This window comes from Maylandia zebra, linkage group LG18 (assembly GCF_041146795.1).
Source record: "Maylandia zebra isolate NMK-2024a linkage group LG18, Mzebra_GT3a, whole genome shotgun sequence".
Lineage (NCBI taxonomy): Eukaryota > Metazoa > Chordata > Actinopteri > Cichliformes > Cichlidae > Maylandia > Maylandia zebra.
Genome location: NC_135184.1, coordinates 13,205,808 through 13,223,465, shown reverse-complemented (window position 1 = coordinate 13,223,465; position 17,658 = coordinate 13,205,808). Strand labels below are relative to the sequence as shown.

The following is a 17,658-nucleotide window of genomic DNA, read 5'->3' as shown; positions in this document are numbered from 1 at the left end:
AAGCTGATTCGCCTTCTGTGTGTGATTTTAACCTGAAGCTGCACTCGGCCATTAAAGAGTGATTAAATTTGGAATCTAAAAGCAATGTGAGGATATATATATATATATATATATATATATATATATATATGTTTTTATCTTTGCTATACACATTTTCTGTGGAATTCGTTGTAGATGTTTGTGTAGATACAAGTTCATATTTATCTTTGTAATGTATTTATGGGGAATATTTTATAAACAGGTTGACTGAATAGAGACAATAAAGAAAACCTTCAACAAACTTGTGTACAGCAGACGTGCAGTAGTTCTTCATCAGATTCACGGACACGTTTTCTAAAAAGTTTACATCATTTTAAAAAGTTAACACGTTAGTTGGTATCACAGACAGCTGGTTTTATTTCATTTCTTGCATCCTCACATTTCCAAGATTCAGTGTAAGTGAAGCACTGCCGTGTTGATCATTATGAGGTCACAAATTATTTGAGTCTACATACAAAGAAGATTAATCAAATGGTAGAGGAGACTGTGAGGATGAAGACAGGGAGACATCAGGATGTCCTGAAAGATAACGTAGCTGTTGAAACTGCTGGTTTTCTCCAATCACTGCTTTGTACTGATGCTGCTTAATAATACCAGTGAAGAGGTGACTGTCAATTCTATATAAAGACTCTCACTTGTTTTTTGTTTGTTTGTTTTTACTTGTCTTATCTATTTATACTTGAAGTAATGATAGTACTGAACTGTTTTATACTTCTTGTGCTCTTTTATCCAATCCATCACTGGATTTTCAACTCTTTGCAGTGAATACACCACGACGTCTCATCATCTGGCGATTACGTTTCACCAAACTAATCCCTCTTAAATAATTACTCTTAAAACCTAAATATTATTAATTAATGGTAACCATCTACGTGGCTATAAATTATTTACTTTTTATTTCACAGTGGCAAATACGAATCCAGGTACAGGTTCAAATAAAAATCTCAGCTTCATTATTCATTAGTAAAATCTTCGGCTACGAATACTTCCGCGATCCTCAGTCTGTCTCGTGTTACTCGTAAATATTCATCGGGTTCAGGAGTAAAACAATCGCTGGAATGTGTACAAATTAAACATTAAATCCTACGATTCCCTTCATCTTCCTTCAAACTCTCTCTGTTTTATTGTCTCTGTCTAAACGAAGATGAGCCTTGTAAAAGATAAGTAAAATATCTTCAGTTTGTCGACAAAAGTCACGAGAATCGTCAGTGTGGGATGGACTTTGGCTCTTTCTTCCCCAAGTTTTCTTCCTGTTACGCCCACATCACAACCGAAAGCTTAACGCATTTTAGCGGTTTCTGTTAGATTTGTATAGTACATTAGTGAAATAAAGCCTATAAATGTATTACAGAGCAGCGTGTTAGGATGTGATATCATGCTGTCTGTGTTACTTATCTTCGGTAAGTACTGCAACATTTTCGTGTATACGACACAGCCTTTAGCTTAAGCTAACCCTTAGCTTAGGTTGTGTGCTAACCGAGCTATTTGTCTGTCCATCCATCCATCTTCATCCGCTTTATCCGAGGCCGGGTCGCGGGGGCAGCAGCCTAAGCAAAGAGGCCCAGACCTCCCTCTCCCCAGCCACCTCCTCCAGCTCATCCGGGGGACTACCAAGGCGTTCCCAGGCCAGCCGAGAGATATAATCTCTCCAGCGTGTCCTGGGTCTGCCCCGGGGCCTCCTCCCGGTGGGACATGCCTGAAACACCTCACCCAGGAGGCGCCCAAGGGGCATCCTTGTCAGATGCCCGAACCACCTCAGCTGGCTCCTTTCGATTTGTCTATCCCAGGATATTAATATTCTTGTGTTTTCCTGTAGGATATGCCGCCGTCTTCATGGTGCCCGTGTTATCGTGTCAACCAAAGGAGTATAAAACAAATGGTGGACAGTGCTGCCCGACGTGCAACAAAGGTAGGAAGAAAAGCGATGACTGCAAATGTGCACAAACCTCCAAAGCAGGTACTTTATAGAAGAAGGAACCCCCCCTCCCTGAAAAGTAAATGAGTTTTACTAAAATCGCTGAGCTTGACCAGAGGCGGAGCCAGACATTTGAAACACCCGGGGCTTAGCCCTAAAGGGTAGTATGCATGTGGGATTTTTTTTTTTTGGGGGGGGGGTTAGAAATGACTGAAAGATTAATTGGCTCTGTTTTGAGTTTTGTTCAAAGAAGAATGACTTCATATAGGGAAAAGTATATATCACATATGCAGGACACCTTAAACTAGTTTTTTAATTAAGCAGGAAGGCAGAACAAAGTCGGGGCTGTATCAAGACACGAGGAGTAAACCCCAATTCAACCAGACCCAGAACTGATCCGGAATTAAAACAGGACTACAACAGTTCAAAATCAGGACTACTGAGGACTTAACCAAGACAGAACCAGAATCAGAACTAGATGATAGTAGCACTAAAAATCATCATAGACCTGCACTACACTTATTTTTTTAATTCTGCCAAAGTCCACTATTTAGATTGAGAAAAGTTTATGTAATTATTTAGCCTTGTTGTGCAAACAAGCCTGCATAACTTAATAAATGTAGAATTTGAAAAATAGCAAACCTAAAAAGAAACACTAGGTACAAGATACATGAGTACCTATGATACGGTGATACTTTTGGTAAACAACCATTTGACTAACATGTGTGTCTCACCTGCTCTTGTTCCACCTCTGTTCTGTCCTCATTCTCCATCTCCCTCTCTGTGCCTCGCTCTCCCTCCTTGTGCTGACAATCATCAAATATACAGTTGAAACCAGATATTTACACACTCTTCAGATAAAAACACAAACACTTTTTTAATTGTAACATCAAATCAGACTAAATTTTTATTTTTTTAGATTGATAGATATATTATTTATCAATAATAGGCACTTGTTGATTCACTTGAACAGCAAGTAATGTAATATGGGTCAAGTGATCAGTTTGATATCAATCTTTCGTGATACACCGTCATATTTTCATTATTTGTACAGTACGAATGATTTGCTTTGATACCTGGTCAAACTTAAGCTCTCCTTAGTATGGCTGGCTCCGTTTCTCCAACAGCGCACTCACAGGCAGCAGCTGCCCCGCCCTCTCGCTCAGTCGCTTAGTGCCTGAGCTCGGATCATACCAATATCAGGGGGGGATTCACGCACAGTCGTAAATTCCCACAGTGTGCACTATGTGCTTCGAATATTGTGTGTACTTTTTGTTTTATACAGTTGTCAGCCAGGCATCTAACTATGAAAAAATTACACTCCAAAAGACCCCGGGCTTCTGACAAAACAACCCGGGCTTAAGCCCAGTAAGCCACCCCCACGCTCCACCCCTGAGCTCGACTAAAATATAGGTATTTTTTAGTTGTTAATTATCTGACCAGTCGCTGTGATTTTGATGACAGAGATTTGCTGCTTCATTTTGCTCTGCTCTGCTTACTGAGAAACCTATCAATGGGTCATTTATATACTAACAGTGATTGGATGTTTAGCTGGGGTGAGGGGGGTTTTCTGCTGAGTTTTGTGTGAGCCTGTGCAAAACGGGAGCACGAAGGGAAAGAGTGAACAAGAGGTGAAACCATGACATTTGTGCCTTGTCCAGTGCATTTTTCAGATGCTGTAGTAAATCTTGTCCATATTCAGTTTGTGGGTAATCTATTTTTTTTCTTTCTCAGTTTCTGAAAGTTTGATTTAATGGGGCAGGACCTTTGTTTAAGGGGGCGTTGCCCCCTCTTGCCCCAGTGTCGAGCAGCCCCGTCTATTATTAGATATTTTATGTTGCATTCAGGTAATTAATATTGACTTCCTGCATCTCAGTTAAATTTAAAAGAAGAAATATGTGTTTTATTATTTTTATTATTATTTATCACAAGCAGTAAAATGAAGCACAAGTTGCATCACCAGCAATGGGAGACAATATATGTAAAGGCAAGAAGTCGGTAGTGACCAAGAAACCTATGAAGTACATTCCATGGTTCTTAAAACAATTAAGAAGGATTTACATGTAAATGTGTTAATAATGTCTGTTTAAACATGATTATTTTCATGTTACTTGAAATAAAATATCTCCCTCTGCTGTTACTGCAGCTTCTGCATAAGTGTCCATTTCACGCTTTGGAGAGGTAAAGCATGAAAGGGACACAGTGGACCGATGTGTCTGTTACACGTTTTGCCGTGATACTGGATCAGGAAACTGGGCCACATTGAATTTGTAGATCTGTAATGTTGTAGCTGCTTGACTTACTGTATATAACACCCAACACTACAACTGCACAACTGTAGATTCACTCTGTGTTAAATGCTAAAAGTCTGACATAAATGTTGTGTTCTGTTGAACAGGTAGAGTTGTTCAGAGAGACTGCACAGCATTTTCAGGAACTCAGTGCCGTTCTTGTGAGATGGGGACCTTTATGAACCAACCCAACGGCCTGTATAACTGTTTCCCCTGCACTGCCTGTGACACAGGTACAGTCAGATGAGAAATCCTTTGTCAAATTTAGATTGAAAAAAAATAAAGCTTTCATTTAAAAGTAAATTACAGAAACATCATTTTACACTAATGTTTTTTGTTTTGTTTTTTTTAGGTCATGGTCTCTTTGTCAAGCAGAACTGTACAGCAACAACTGACACAGTGTGTGATGTTTTAAATGGATATTACTGCAAAGGTTTGATAGACAGTAACGGATGTAGTTTGGCAGAGAAACATTCACAGTGTGAAGCTGGTCAGAGGATAAAAGAACCTGGTAAGAAAATTTAAAGTCTAAGACCATTTTTAAGATGAGCTGATAAACTGTGATTTTAAGTTTTTTGTTTTTTTTTCTGGATTGTGTGTAACAACGAATGTGTTTCTTTCAGGAACCAGCAGAAGTGACACAGTGTGTGAAGACTGTCAGCCAGGCTTTTTTTCCAAGGACGGTGTGAACTGCACAGGTTGGAAAACGTAGGTCATAATTTATATTCAAATCCCTCTAAAGGTGTATTATATATTCAGCTATTGATCATCAATGTCTTAATGGAATCTCCAATATCCTGGGCTGTGTCACATCACATTGCCTGCAGTAATACCAACATAAATTTCCATGTGATTTAGTGTCATACCAGAATATCATTGCTATAGCAACACCATGTGGGCATGTTCTCTTGTTTGTATATACAGTCGTATATTATCAATTACAGTGGGGCAAAAAAGTATTTAGTCAGCCACCGATTGTGCAAGTTCCCCCACTTAAAATGATGACAGAGGTCAGTAATTTGCACCAGAGGTACACTTCAACTGTGAGAGACAGAATGTGGAAAAAAAATCCATGAATTCACATGGTAGGATTTGTAAAGAATTTATTCGTAAATTAGGGTGGAAAATAAGTATTTGGTCACCTCAAACATGGAAAATCTCTGGCTCTCACAGACCTGTAACGTCTTCTGTAAGAAGCTTTTCTGTCCCCCACTCGTTACCTGTATGAATGGCACCTGTTTGAACTCATCATCTATATAAAAGACACCTGTCCACAGCCTCAAACAGTCAGACTCCAAACTCCGCCATGGCCAAGACCAAAGAGCTTTCGAAGGACACCAGGAAAAGTATTGTAGACCTGCACCAGACTGGGAAGAGTGAATCTACAATAGGCAAGCAGCTTGGTGTGAAAAAATCCACTGTGGGAGCAATCATCAGAAAATGGAAGACATACAAGACCACTGATAATCTCCCTCGATCTGGGGCTCCACGCAAGATCTCATCCCGTGGGGTCAAAATGATCATGAGAACGGTGAGCAAAGATCCCAGAACCACACGGGGGGACCTGGTGAATGACCTGCAGAGAGCTGGGACCAAAGTAACAAAGGTCACCATCAGTAACACACTACAACGGCAGGGAATCAAATCCCGCAGTGCCAGACGTGTTCCGCTGCTGAAGCCAGTGCATGTCCAGGCCCGTCTGAAGTTTGCCAGAGAGCACATGGATGATACAGCAGAGGATTGGGAGAATGTCATGTGGTCAGATGAAACCAAAGTAGAACTTTTTGGTATAAACTCAACTCGTCGTGTTTGGAGGAAGAAGAATACTGAGTTGCATCCCAAGAACACCATACCTACTGTGAAGCATGGGGGCGGAAACATCATGCTATGGGGCTGTTTTTCTGCCAAGGGGACAGGACGACTGATCCGTGTTAAGGACAGAATGAATGGGGCCATGTATCGTGAGATTTTGAGCCAAAACCTCCTTCCATCAGTGAGAACTTTGAAGATGAAACGAGGCTGGGTCTTCCAACATGACAATGATCCAAAACACACCGCCCGGGCAACAAAGGAGTGGCTCCGTAAGAAGCATTTGAAAGTCCTGGAGTGGCCTAGCCAGTCTCCAGACCTCAACCCCATAGAAAATCTGTGGTGGGAGTTGAAAGTCCGTGTTGCTCGGCGACAGCCCCAAAACATCACTGCTCTCAAGAAGATCTGCATGGAGGAATGGGCCAAAATACCAGCTACTGTGTGTGCAAACCTGGTAAAGACCTATAGTAAACGTTTGACCTCTGTTATTGCCAACAAAGGTTATGTTACAAAGTATTGAGTTGTATTTTTGTTATTGACCAAATACTTATTTTCCACCCTGATTTACGAATAAATTCTTTACAAATCCTACCATGTGGATTCATGGATTTTTTTTTCACATTCTGTCTCTCACAGTTGAAGTGTACCTCTGGTGCAAATTACTGACCTCTGTCATCATTTTAAGTGGGGGAACTTGCACAATCGGTGGCTGACTAAATACTTTTTTGCCCCACTGTATTAATTACCAATAATAATGTGGTGTCTCAGTAACTATGTACTGATGATAATCATGATTTTAATAATATAATATCTATAGTGTGAAAGTCACATAGTGACAAATAATTGTCTAATTATTTGTTTTACACAGTCTTGCTACATTTAGTTTAATTATTTTGCCACAAAGACAAAATAAAGGTTTAAAAAACTTTGACTGTTGACTGTGTTTCTATAGATATTGCAATAATGATTATTTACGTGATTGGTGTGAAAATTGAATTATGACATGCCAATAAAATGTTAGTAAAATGATGAGTACTGGGTAATCGCAGATAGAGTACTGGGTAGTTACAGGTAACTAGATATTAAAGTGGAACCAGCTACATTCCAGGACATGTTTGTCCTGCATATCTGAGCCACAGACAGACGACAGGACAGTTAAACAGTTAATATTGATGGTCACATTGTTACAAAGATCTTTACAGTGCAAACACAAATAAACACTGATAATAATGATTTATTTATATTTTATTTCTTTTTTGCCACAGTTGCTCTGAGAGCCAGATTAAAGTTGAAGAAGGAAACTCAACCAGTGACGTTGTCTGTAGAAGCGCATCAAGACATCGTTACTTTTTTATTTCATCTGTTGTGCTTTTCCTAATAATAGTAATTTGCCTTGTGACAACAGGATTTGTGAAAGCAAGGTAAGTGCCATCTAACCAGTGTCAAATCTGCTCCCTCTGCACAGCACCTACAGTCACTAACATGTTAATAACTCTGTTTTTTCAGGAAACCAGATAAGAGCAGAAAATAATTGCTCGGGGACTACCGATGATGCCTGAGAAAGCGGACCTCATGTTCGCCATCTCTCCTCCATTTTGCTAGCAGGATTGATGTCCTGACATCGATGATGGCTTCACCTGGTTCGGGACTCACTGTCCAACGTGCCACTTACACAGATGTGCACAGCTGTTTAATCAAAGTGATGCTGCAGTCATATGTTGAGGGTGCTGACCAGCCATCACCAATTTCTCTGCTCGATGCTCGCTCCACAAACCACTTATTCTAAATGATCTCTTCATCAAGGAGTCTCCAGACTTCATGCTCCTGACTGAGACATCACAGCAGGACATGGATCATGTTTATTTTGAGGAGATCTGCACAGCTGGCATTTCCGTCATTGTAACTGGGTGTCTTTGGGGATGTGGCAGAGGACTTTCTGCTGTGTACCAGTGTTCCCTTATTATCACAATAAGGGCACACCTTCGCTCACAATAAAAGAAAGAAAAACCAAAGTTCACAGAGGGTAAGTTCTCACACACATACACACAAAGGCCCGCTGCCCAAAACTCTACAGCTCACAGCTCTGGCAACATGGGGAAAATGGCAGGAGGTGTGGCAGTTTAGGATGGCAGCCTATATGCCGTGGCTGACGAGCTGGAACACACCTCAGCTGCGGCTCATGAGGCAGACCTGCAACACAAGAAAAAAGGAGAAAAACAACTCTTCGACAGAGGGAGAGCCACTAGAGGTCAGCGACCGTAACAACCAGCACAGACTCACATGCAGGCTGATGAAGTCAGACTCTATTTCTTCATTTAAGTTACAGATGATTAGGGTCGGTTCTTTGAAAACCTTTTATTGTATTTCAGTCTACCGACCTCCTGGTGTTGCCAGAGCATTTTCAGCTGAATTCGGCGACCTTTCATCATTTATCATTACATTGGGGAAGGTTGTAATACTGAGATATTTTAACCTTCATATCGATGGATCCTGTAACTCAGCTGCTGAGTCTTTGAACTTTAAGCACCATGTTTCTGGCTCCACACATATAAAAGGCCACACGCTGGATCTTGGGTCTTTCTCCCTGGGTTTAAAAACAAACGATGTATGTGTGAAAAATGTACATGTGACAGACCACAGCTGTATATTTTTTAGTCTGTCATTTGTTCTGGATCCTTCACTTCAGAAATTGATGATTCAAAGGTGGATTATAAATCACAATCCTGCTGAGAGGGTCCCTGCCTTTTTTGATGCCAACATTACTCATAGTGAAGTTCACACATTTATTTTGTCCTTTAACAATGAATGTAGGTCTACTTTTGACCCACTAAAAGAAAGAATTGTCCAATATTCAAGTTTTTGTACTTGGAAAAATGAACATATTTATTATTTTAGGAGGTATTTGTACAAGTTGGAACATTTGTGGAAGGCGTCCAAGCTCCAGCTTCATGAGTTACATGTTAAAGAATCAGTTTTATCAAAAAATGCCAGAATAGACTATTTTTCACATCTTATTACTTCAGAAAAGAAAACTACAATTAACAATTTTTTCTCTCACAATCTTCCTCACATACCAGTGTTTTTAAAGTCTGAGTGCATTAAGTTTTTGCACTGTTTTATAATTAAGCTAATGATAAACAGGCTTAAGGACAAGTTTGGGTTTACTGGTGATGTTTTAATATGGCTCATGTCATATCTATCTGGGAGATCTTTTAGTGTTTTTATGAATTCAGTTATCTCTGAAACAACAGTTGTTCCTTCTGGGATACCTCAGGGGTCTGTTTTGGGTCAGATTCCTTGTCTGCTTCATGTGCTCCCTCTGGACCGAAATATTAGAACTCATTCATGCTGTGCAGATTCTGCTAACCGTTTAAAAGAGCTGCAGAACACATTTTTGTTCAAAGCTTGGTATTTTATGTTGTATTATATCTTTATGATATGTTATCCTTTTCTTTCTTGTATAATTGTGAGGCAGTTTATTTGTAAAAAGTTACAAAATGTAAATAAATTTTACTTACTCTCCTCTCTACTACACACGATACTGTGTCCTTGTTTTACAAGAAGAATTGAAGAAGATCAACTGTAAAGTACTAACATAAGTAAGGTATTAGTTTTCAGACTCCTTCAAATTTACAGTTCAGATTAAAGAAAACTTGTAATGACTTTGTCTAATCCCAAACTTCTTCCTTGCTTTGCTTACTGTGCATTTAAAAATCAGCCTTTATGATGACTTTAGAGGACGTGGAGGTGTCAGTCCATCCGTTTTTTGTTTTTTTTTGTTTGTTTGGTTTTTGCTGTTCTGTTTGTTTTGAAGCCCTGACACAATATACATGATTTCCTGCACATGCCTCACGCTAACTACATGTATTATACTGTGGAGTCCAAGTGTTCAGAGATATTTATGGTGAACTACATCAAGACTTCACCATTAATTTTAGGTCCTTTTTATTCTTCTCGAGAAAGCACCTCATTGGTCCCGTATTCATTTTACAACAAGAGAAGCTCAAATATAAACATAAGAGTCACAAACAACTACAACCACAATTCCATACAAGATGTTCAAAATATAAATAAAAACAATGCAATGATATTTACCTGTTGCTATGTAACCTGATGAGATGCTAAATGTTCCTCCAGCTGTTTCTGTTTGTTGCTACTTATTTCTTCAGCCTTCTGTTGCGCTAATCGCAATATTTTTCAGAGCTCTTGTTGTCATTGAAATTTTTTTTCTTAAAATATATATAAAATATGGGTTTATGAGATACAAAAATAGTGTATTTAACATTCATAGTTCAAAACAGTAGTCATATAATGTATGAGCACTGTTTCTGAACTATAAAAGCTGAATTTATAACCAAATTAACAGTTTATCTGTGTTCTGTTGCTCCTCGTTGGTCATCACTGCCCTGCCTCTCCTGCTCTTGGCTGTGGGAGCTCTGTCTGGTTCCTCCATCTTCCCCCTGCTGGGGTGGAGGCACAGTTGTGATAGCGATGTGTGGCCTTGGGTTTTCAGCACTCATGGGGGACCCTGGATGGCCGGAGTCTCCTGGTTCTTTCTTCTCTGCCTCTGGCTCTCCCTGTTTTCTCTTTCAGGCACTGCGTATAAGTGTGCTTTGCTACAGATGCAGCAATTGGAGACCAGCATGTCTGCTTGTTTCATCCCCCACCCCACTTCTTTTCTCTTTCTTTCTCTCCCTTTTTTTTGTCTGTTCCTCTTTTTCCTTCTATCTATTGCCAACCTGGCCTTCTCCTCCTGTCTGCTCCAGCATAATATCCACACAGATAATATAAAAATAATGAATAAATACAATAAAAATATTAATAAAAGGAGCCTACAGAGAGTCCATAGTGCTTCTCTTGGAAAAGCGAATGTGTTTTGCACAACAAAGCAATCAGATCATGATTCTACAAACTACAAGTGTTTCATATGGCAGGTGTTTAAAAAAGATAATGTGCTGATCTGAATTTCCTTTAATACAAATACAACCAATAATTATAAATCATATAACAAACATAAATGCACCTATATTAGCCCAGTTTTTTCATATTTCACAAATGTTTGATTTTTTAGTGTAATCATGAACCTTAAAAAACCCCACATGCATCAATGCAACAGATTAAAAAAGAAATCACTGAAACACTGAAAATGTTGCAGCTTCAATCCTCTTCCTCGGTCATCTCCATGGATACATCATGTTTGTTACCTGTGGGCAGAGTTAAGAAATCAGGATGGAGAACTGAAGTGGATGATTGGCGTATGTGTTGAAATCTAGATAAGAGAGTGTACCTCATTTCCTGCTGCAGCAGATCAACAGCAGCAGGATGGTAGAGATGAAGTATGGACAGAAAACCAGCAGGTGGCAGAAGAGTCTTAGTACAGACACAGAGGGTGAACGAGGACGAAGAGAGGAAGAGGCCGAAGGCTCAGTATTACCAGAGGGCGAGGGCGAGGGTGAGGGTGAGGGTGAAGGAGTGTACATTATGGTTGTGTGAGGGGGAGGAGGAGGCTCTGCAAGAGACATGATGAAGATGGTTCAGTTTATTATCAGGTCAGCAGTTTAGTTTATGCTTGTGAATGAATGCTTTTCTTATTTTAAGTTTCTCACTTCCTGGAGTAAAGAGAGAGAGGGATTAGTTTTAGATTTTTTTTGCCCCCGACTCATATCTTTAAAGCAGGAGTGATGTCGCTGCTCTGACCTTTGACCTTCAGCCTGCTTTGAGGAGACTGATGAATAAGAGTAGAACACGAGTAGAGCCCTTCATCAGACTGCTGCACATAATGGAGAATCCATTTTCCTTCAGGTCCTTCTCCAAGTTTGACTTTACCTCTGAAGAAATAAGATTTTTTTGCTGAACCGTTTCTGGGTTTGCAGAGCAGAGTGACATTACTTCCTGTGTTCACTGGAAGCGCTGGGATCTCCAGGATCAACTGTTTTTCTGACCAGCAGAGACAGACAGAGTCATTTAGAGACAGAGGTCCACAAAGCAGAGTCATACAGAGACAGCAAGACAGATGGGAACAGATCGCTTTCTGTACCTGAAACAGCGATGAAGACTTCATCGCTCTTCTGTCCAGATGAGTTTTCACACCAGAAACTTCCACCAGATGAGACGGAGAGATCCAGAACACAGAAGGAATTATTAAACCTTCTAAAGTCTGCAGCTGTACTACAGCCCTCAGTGGATACTCCTCTGGTCCTCTTTACTCTCCATCCATCAGCTGTCTGACCATCATCGACACAACTCAGGGAGACATAACGGTCTCCTTTGAAGAACTGCTGATGGTTTGGGCTGACATACAGAGAGACTGGAGGACAGACAGAAACACAGACGGACTAAATGTATTTGTATTGTTGGTCGAGTGAATAATTTCACTTCCATAAACTCACCGGCAGAAACAGTCGGTGCAGACAGCAGCAGCACACACACACCTGCAACATGAAGACAGTCAATAAAGGTCAAAGGTCAGAGAGAGAGGAGTCTAAGTAAATTTTAGTAGTTATTCAAATTGCTGTGGGTAATAATACAGCTGTGGGATGACTATTCAATTCAGTTACATTTTATTTATATAATACCAAAACAGTCACCTACTGACAGAGAAAACCCCAACGATCATGGTGAGGTTTTCTTCTCGAGTCATCTTTTATCCCCTCGCTTATTTATTCATTAGTTATTATTACTCTCTGGCTCCTCCACAGCATGTTTTTGGTCCCGTCTCCTTCCCCACACTTGCTCATAGACGGTCATCTGATGTTTTCTCAGTATAATTGAAGAACCTTCATCTTACAATGTAAAGCACCTTGATTCTTGTGTTTTGGAGCTGTATACATTAGATTTTATTGAACTGTATTGACATTTAGTTATAATTTCACAAGAATACACTTTGCTGGCACAGTTAAGCCCTGATAACCTGACTGTTTATGTTGTACACATTTTACTAGTTTGAACTGGACATGATCAGAGAAGCACAGCAGTTTAACAGTAGAATAACAGTTTAATAATTCAGTTAAAACTTGTAAGGAAACAGAAATTAGGGTCAAGTTTTTGCATTAGATGTGGGAGTGATCAATGTTAAATGTTTTTTAAATCAGATAAAAAATACTCTGCAGGTTAGTGCAGGATAAACAGGTTGTTTGCTGTACTGTGTGATGGGGCACATTGGCTGTGATGCTCATGGTCTAGTATAAAGTTAGTACGTATGAACAGTATACTTCCAGTGTAGAGGATGGAAACATCTGCTTTCATCTTGATAAATTTAGTTGTGTAAATCCACAAAGAGCAGTAAACCTCAGAGCAGCAGCAGGTCAGCTGATCACAGCCTGTACATTTATAAAATCTACCGAATTCGCAATAGAAATTATTGTAAGTTATGATTCTTTTCTCCACACTAAGACATTTCAACCGATTTTGGGGATTTCCCACCTGCTGTATCTCACTTTAACCCCTGACCGTACACAATTTCTGTTTAGAGGCAAAGTCACCCTCTACAAAGTAGGAACAGAAAACAGAGCAACTTTTTATTTTCATGTTCACCTTAACTGACTCAAGCTGAGAATATTTATTAGAATTAAAATTTAGACTAAAATAAAGTTTGTATTCCCATCTACTAATATTATTTTATTATTACCTTAACATAGCAAGGTTTGGTTAGCTTTGCAGTGTACTGTGTGTACTTTTTCACTTTTACTTGAGTAAAGAAGTTGAATCAGTACTTCAGCTTTTACTAGAATATTTTTTTAATACCAGTATCTGTACTTCTACTTAAGTACAGAATGTCTCTACTTTTGCCACCTCTGGTCACTTTCATAATCTCAAAAATAGATTCATTTTTACTGACTTTTTTCCTTTTTTAGCAGGGGCGTAATTTCCATGGGGGTTAGGGGGGTTATGACCCCCCAATAATCAGACCCAACCAATATAACACCCCCAATAAAATTATGAATTATCTTGCATAAATAGGCTGTTGATTTTCTTTACTCGTTTCAGGTATTACCAGCAAAATAGTTGCATGTTTAATCATCTAGGAATTTACCCAGATTTATGTTCAGCACAAAGTTACGCCGATGTTTTTGAGTGTGCACTGTGGTTTCCATTAGCTTCTGTTGTTTGCTAACATCTTTCTTTATTATTTTTTTCAGTTATCTAAAATGTTTCATATCTAGGTTTAATTAACTGTAAAAAGCTTGATGTTAAAAGTCTTCAGAAAGTCCTGACCCTTGTCTTAGATAAGCTTCTTCCCTGTCGGTGAAACCTTACCAAATCCGATTCACATGTTTTCTGTTTTTTTCCTTAAGGCCAAACTTTCACTTCATTTTTTTCAGACCTTAAATCTTTCCTTGTGACTGTAATGACCAAAGTTACAACATTTGTCTTAACAAAAAACTGTCTTTCGTCTAACTTCTAATACTTAACTGAATTCTTACATAATTTTTCTTATACAAATACAACTAAAACAAACACAAACACAACTTCATATATCCCAACAACAAAGTCGTTTCTTTCACCTTCCCATAACATGCGAGTCCGGTAAAGTATGACTTAACACAGCAGCCTAATTGATGACATCACCATGTCACTAGGTGCTGGAAAATTTTATCCATCTATTCATTCTAATCGACTTATCCATTTCAGGTCAGGGTTGTGGGAGTGCCGGAGCCTATACCAGCCTATACAGGCAATTTAGAATCACCAGTTAACCCCATGCATGCCCTTGGATGGCGTGACAATCTGAAGTACTTGGAGAGAACCCACAAAACATGGAGAACACACAAACTCCACACAGAAAGACCCCGTCAGATGGCTGATTCAAATGCATGACCTTCTTGCTGTGAGGCAACAGTATAACAGTAACAGAAATGTAGAAAATTGAAGATAAAATGTGCCTGTGAAAGTTATAATGAATGTTAGATGTTTTTCAAAGCAGTATTAACTAAAAACAAACATATTTCTGTCTTTTAGAGACAGAGTGACCCTCAAACTCAAACAGATAGTATGAGAGAGAAGTTCAAATAATCTCAAGGAGACTTTAATCTGTCTCTGAAATTATGTGTTTTCCATTATTCATATGTGCTGAATCTATACTGAATTAATTAATAAATGACTAAGATAGAAGCTCTGTGTTTGACTCACCGAGTAGCAGAGAGACAGATGAAGTTTTCATGGTGTCTTAATGAAGATTTAACTCCACACTGAGCAGATAAACAACTTCAGCTTCCCCACTTCCCTGTTAGCACATCTAGGGATTTACTGGGACTTTTATTTCCTCCTCTCTGTGACCTCAGTATCAGTGCTCCATGTTAAAGGTTCTCTCAGTTCCTTAAATGTCTCAGGAGGACAGCGCTATCCTTTAGAAGTGGGAAGCATCGCATTCATCTGTGTTATCATTTCCCCCAGGCTGTCAGATTTATTCTCCTTCCAGTCCAGAGAACAATAGAAGATGATGTGAAACACTGGAGAAATCTTCCACTATCAACCATCAAAATTAAAATCCTTTGTTGGACCATATTAGTCTTGATACAGCCTCTGCTGCCACATTAGATCAATCTCTCTCTTGTTATAGTAGTTGTTGTCAGGCCTATTTACCCCCACCACACTACCTGCCTGTGGCCTGTGCCCCCACCCACCTCGGACTGATTTGGTAGATGGACTGATTCTTACATAGAGTCTGCTCTGAGCACTCAAAGTGCTTTATGCAACCTGCCACATTCACACAAGCATTTTTTCTATGCTTTAAATGCTTTCTAGCTAACATTCACACACATTCATACTCCGACGGATGCATCAGAGAGCAACTTGGGGTTAGTATCTTGTTAGGATATTTGGCATGTCAAAACAGGTACTTACAAATGCACAGTATCTTGGTCGGCTGCTGCCTGTAAACATGTCATGTGTCATTTATACTGTGTGCTGCTCAGTAACATTTAATATTTATTATTTACTGCTACGTATGCATATGTTGGTTGTCTCTGTGGTTTCCCTGCTGTTTTGGTTTTTTTTGCTTGTTTTGTTTTCAGTGTTTCTCTCTCTCTCTCTATCCCTCTTCTTCTCTATTTCTCTCTCCCTCTTCTTAATTTTCTCCCCAACTTCTCTTTCTCTCTTCTTTCCTTTTCCCGGTATTGTCTATTCGGGCTGTAATAATTCAAAATAAAAAAATGTTTGTAAAAGTCTAATAAAGTACGCATATCAAGTGGACTAGTATAGCAAAAGCAATAATGGTCCACTTGGACATTTTGTTTAACCTTCAGACAACAATTCTGATCGCTACACTGCCGGAGAGGACAGTCAAAAAAGAACAAATAAAAGAAAAAGTAAAAGAAAGAAGTCAGCATCAAATGCATTATTATACTTTAACCAGAAAATGTTTTATTCCTTAAAACATAAGCAAATTAATTGTTAAGCTTCAGCAGTTTCCCTTGTATTAAAAATTAGTCAATAATACAACAACTCAAAATTTCAGAGAGTGGATATCCACTGTGGTCGTCTCAGGCACACAAAGCTTCTGCTTACAAGAAGCAACTAACCAGAAAATGAACACGTAATCTTAAAAGAAGAGGAAGTAACATGGCTCATTTCGGACAGAGCTGAGGTCAACACCAATGCCCACCAAAACTGTGAAAAAACTGTAGAAGAGATACTTTTTAAGGAAGCATTTAAATCCACTGATTGTTTTTTTTAATTTGGAATAAAATCTTTCTCTTTGAAGCTTTATTTCAGAATATCAATGAGCAGACCAGATAAACACTAACTTATCTTTTGCACAAAACCCCTAAGAGAAATAATCACAAATCACACATTCATTTCCAAAATGCAGAGAGAAGACATGTATCCCCTCAAAACTCTGTTACATATCTGAGCATTATGTGTCAAGCAGTCACTTAATGCAAACATACCAGCCTTGCTTATAGATTGTTCCTAAATGTCAATGAGCTTAAACTCTTTGGTGGAAATAAAGAGAGGCTCTCTCGGTAAGAGAAAGAAAGTCAAACAGGAGGATAAACAGGAGAGGATTGAAAAGATGTCGAAGAGTGAGCAGCTCGTTTGGGTGCAGGTCAGCCACAAACACAAAGTATTGGTATTGTTGAAGCTTTCGTTCACTTTTAGTCAATGTGCAAAGTTTTTCATTATAATTTATCTGGATGCTCTCACATAAAGCTATTTAATTCATTTTGAAGGTTTGTGCTCACTTTGCACCATGTTTCTCTTTTAAAGATTTTAATTATTTTGGCCTCGAGTGCTTCAGCTTCCGCTAACATGCACATTAACAGATATGAGAATTTCCTTCTTGCATCTATGTAATGTAGATAAAACCATATATCTTATAATGATGGTAATCATAAACTAATGTTCTGTATAACCCTGACGTCTGTGTGGGACACACAGCAGAACACAGAACATTATTTAGCGTCAGCCCTCCGTGTGTTCATGAAGAAGCCGCTCCTCTGCTACGTGTGTGAATGTGAGCAGGTTGTGTGAGGGTACAGGTATGAAACTCAACCCGTCCACCATATTGTTTCACTTCAGCAATAAACACGAGTAAGTTTAGCTGAAGGCTGAACCGCACTACCTCATATCTAATCAATTATCTTTTTACCTGGAAATAATCAC

The 17,658-nt window shown here is 39.1% G+C and overlaps 2 protein-coding genes across 2 annotated transcripts; one reads left to right on the top strand and one right to left on the bottom strand.

Moving 5' to 3' along the window:
- Nucleotides 1-1,087: 1,087 nt before the first annotated feature.
- On the top strand, nucleotides 1,088-9,717 carry LOC101484190 (tumor necrosis factor receptor superfamily member 14). The gene is made up of 7 exons (XM_004542974.6): nucleotides 1,088-1,439; nucleotides 1,856-1,948; nucleotides 4,353-4,478; nucleotides 4,598-4,756; nucleotides 4,869-4,953; nucleotides 7,320-7,475; nucleotides 7,561-9,717. Exons 1-7 carry the CDS (start codon nucleotides 1,415-1,417, stop codon nucleotides 7,583-7,585), a joined length of 669 nt encoding a protein of 222 aa, XP_004543031.1. The 5' UTR covers nucleotides 1,088-1,414; the 3' UTR covers nucleotides 7,586-9,717.
- A 107-nt stretch (nucleotides 9,718-9,824) lies between these two features.
- LOC101476291 (uncharacterized) lies at nucleotides 9,825-15,280 on the bottom strand. The gene is made up of 6 exons (XM_012916871.4): nucleotides 15,184-15,280; nucleotides 12,444-12,485; nucleotides 12,092-12,361; nucleotides 11,752-11,991; nucleotides 11,342-11,563; nucleotides 9,825-11,258 (listed from the first exon to the last, which is right to left on the bottom strand). The coding sequence occupies exons 1-5, from the start codon at nucleotides 15,212-15,214 to the stop codon at nucleotides 11,343-11,345; spliced, it is 804 nt and encodes a 267-aa protein (XP_012772325.1). The 5' UTR covers nucleotides 15,215-15,280; the 3' UTR covers nucleotides 9,825-11,258; nucleotide 11,342.
- Between the last annotated feature and the right edge of the window lie 2,378 nt (nucleotides 15,281-17,658).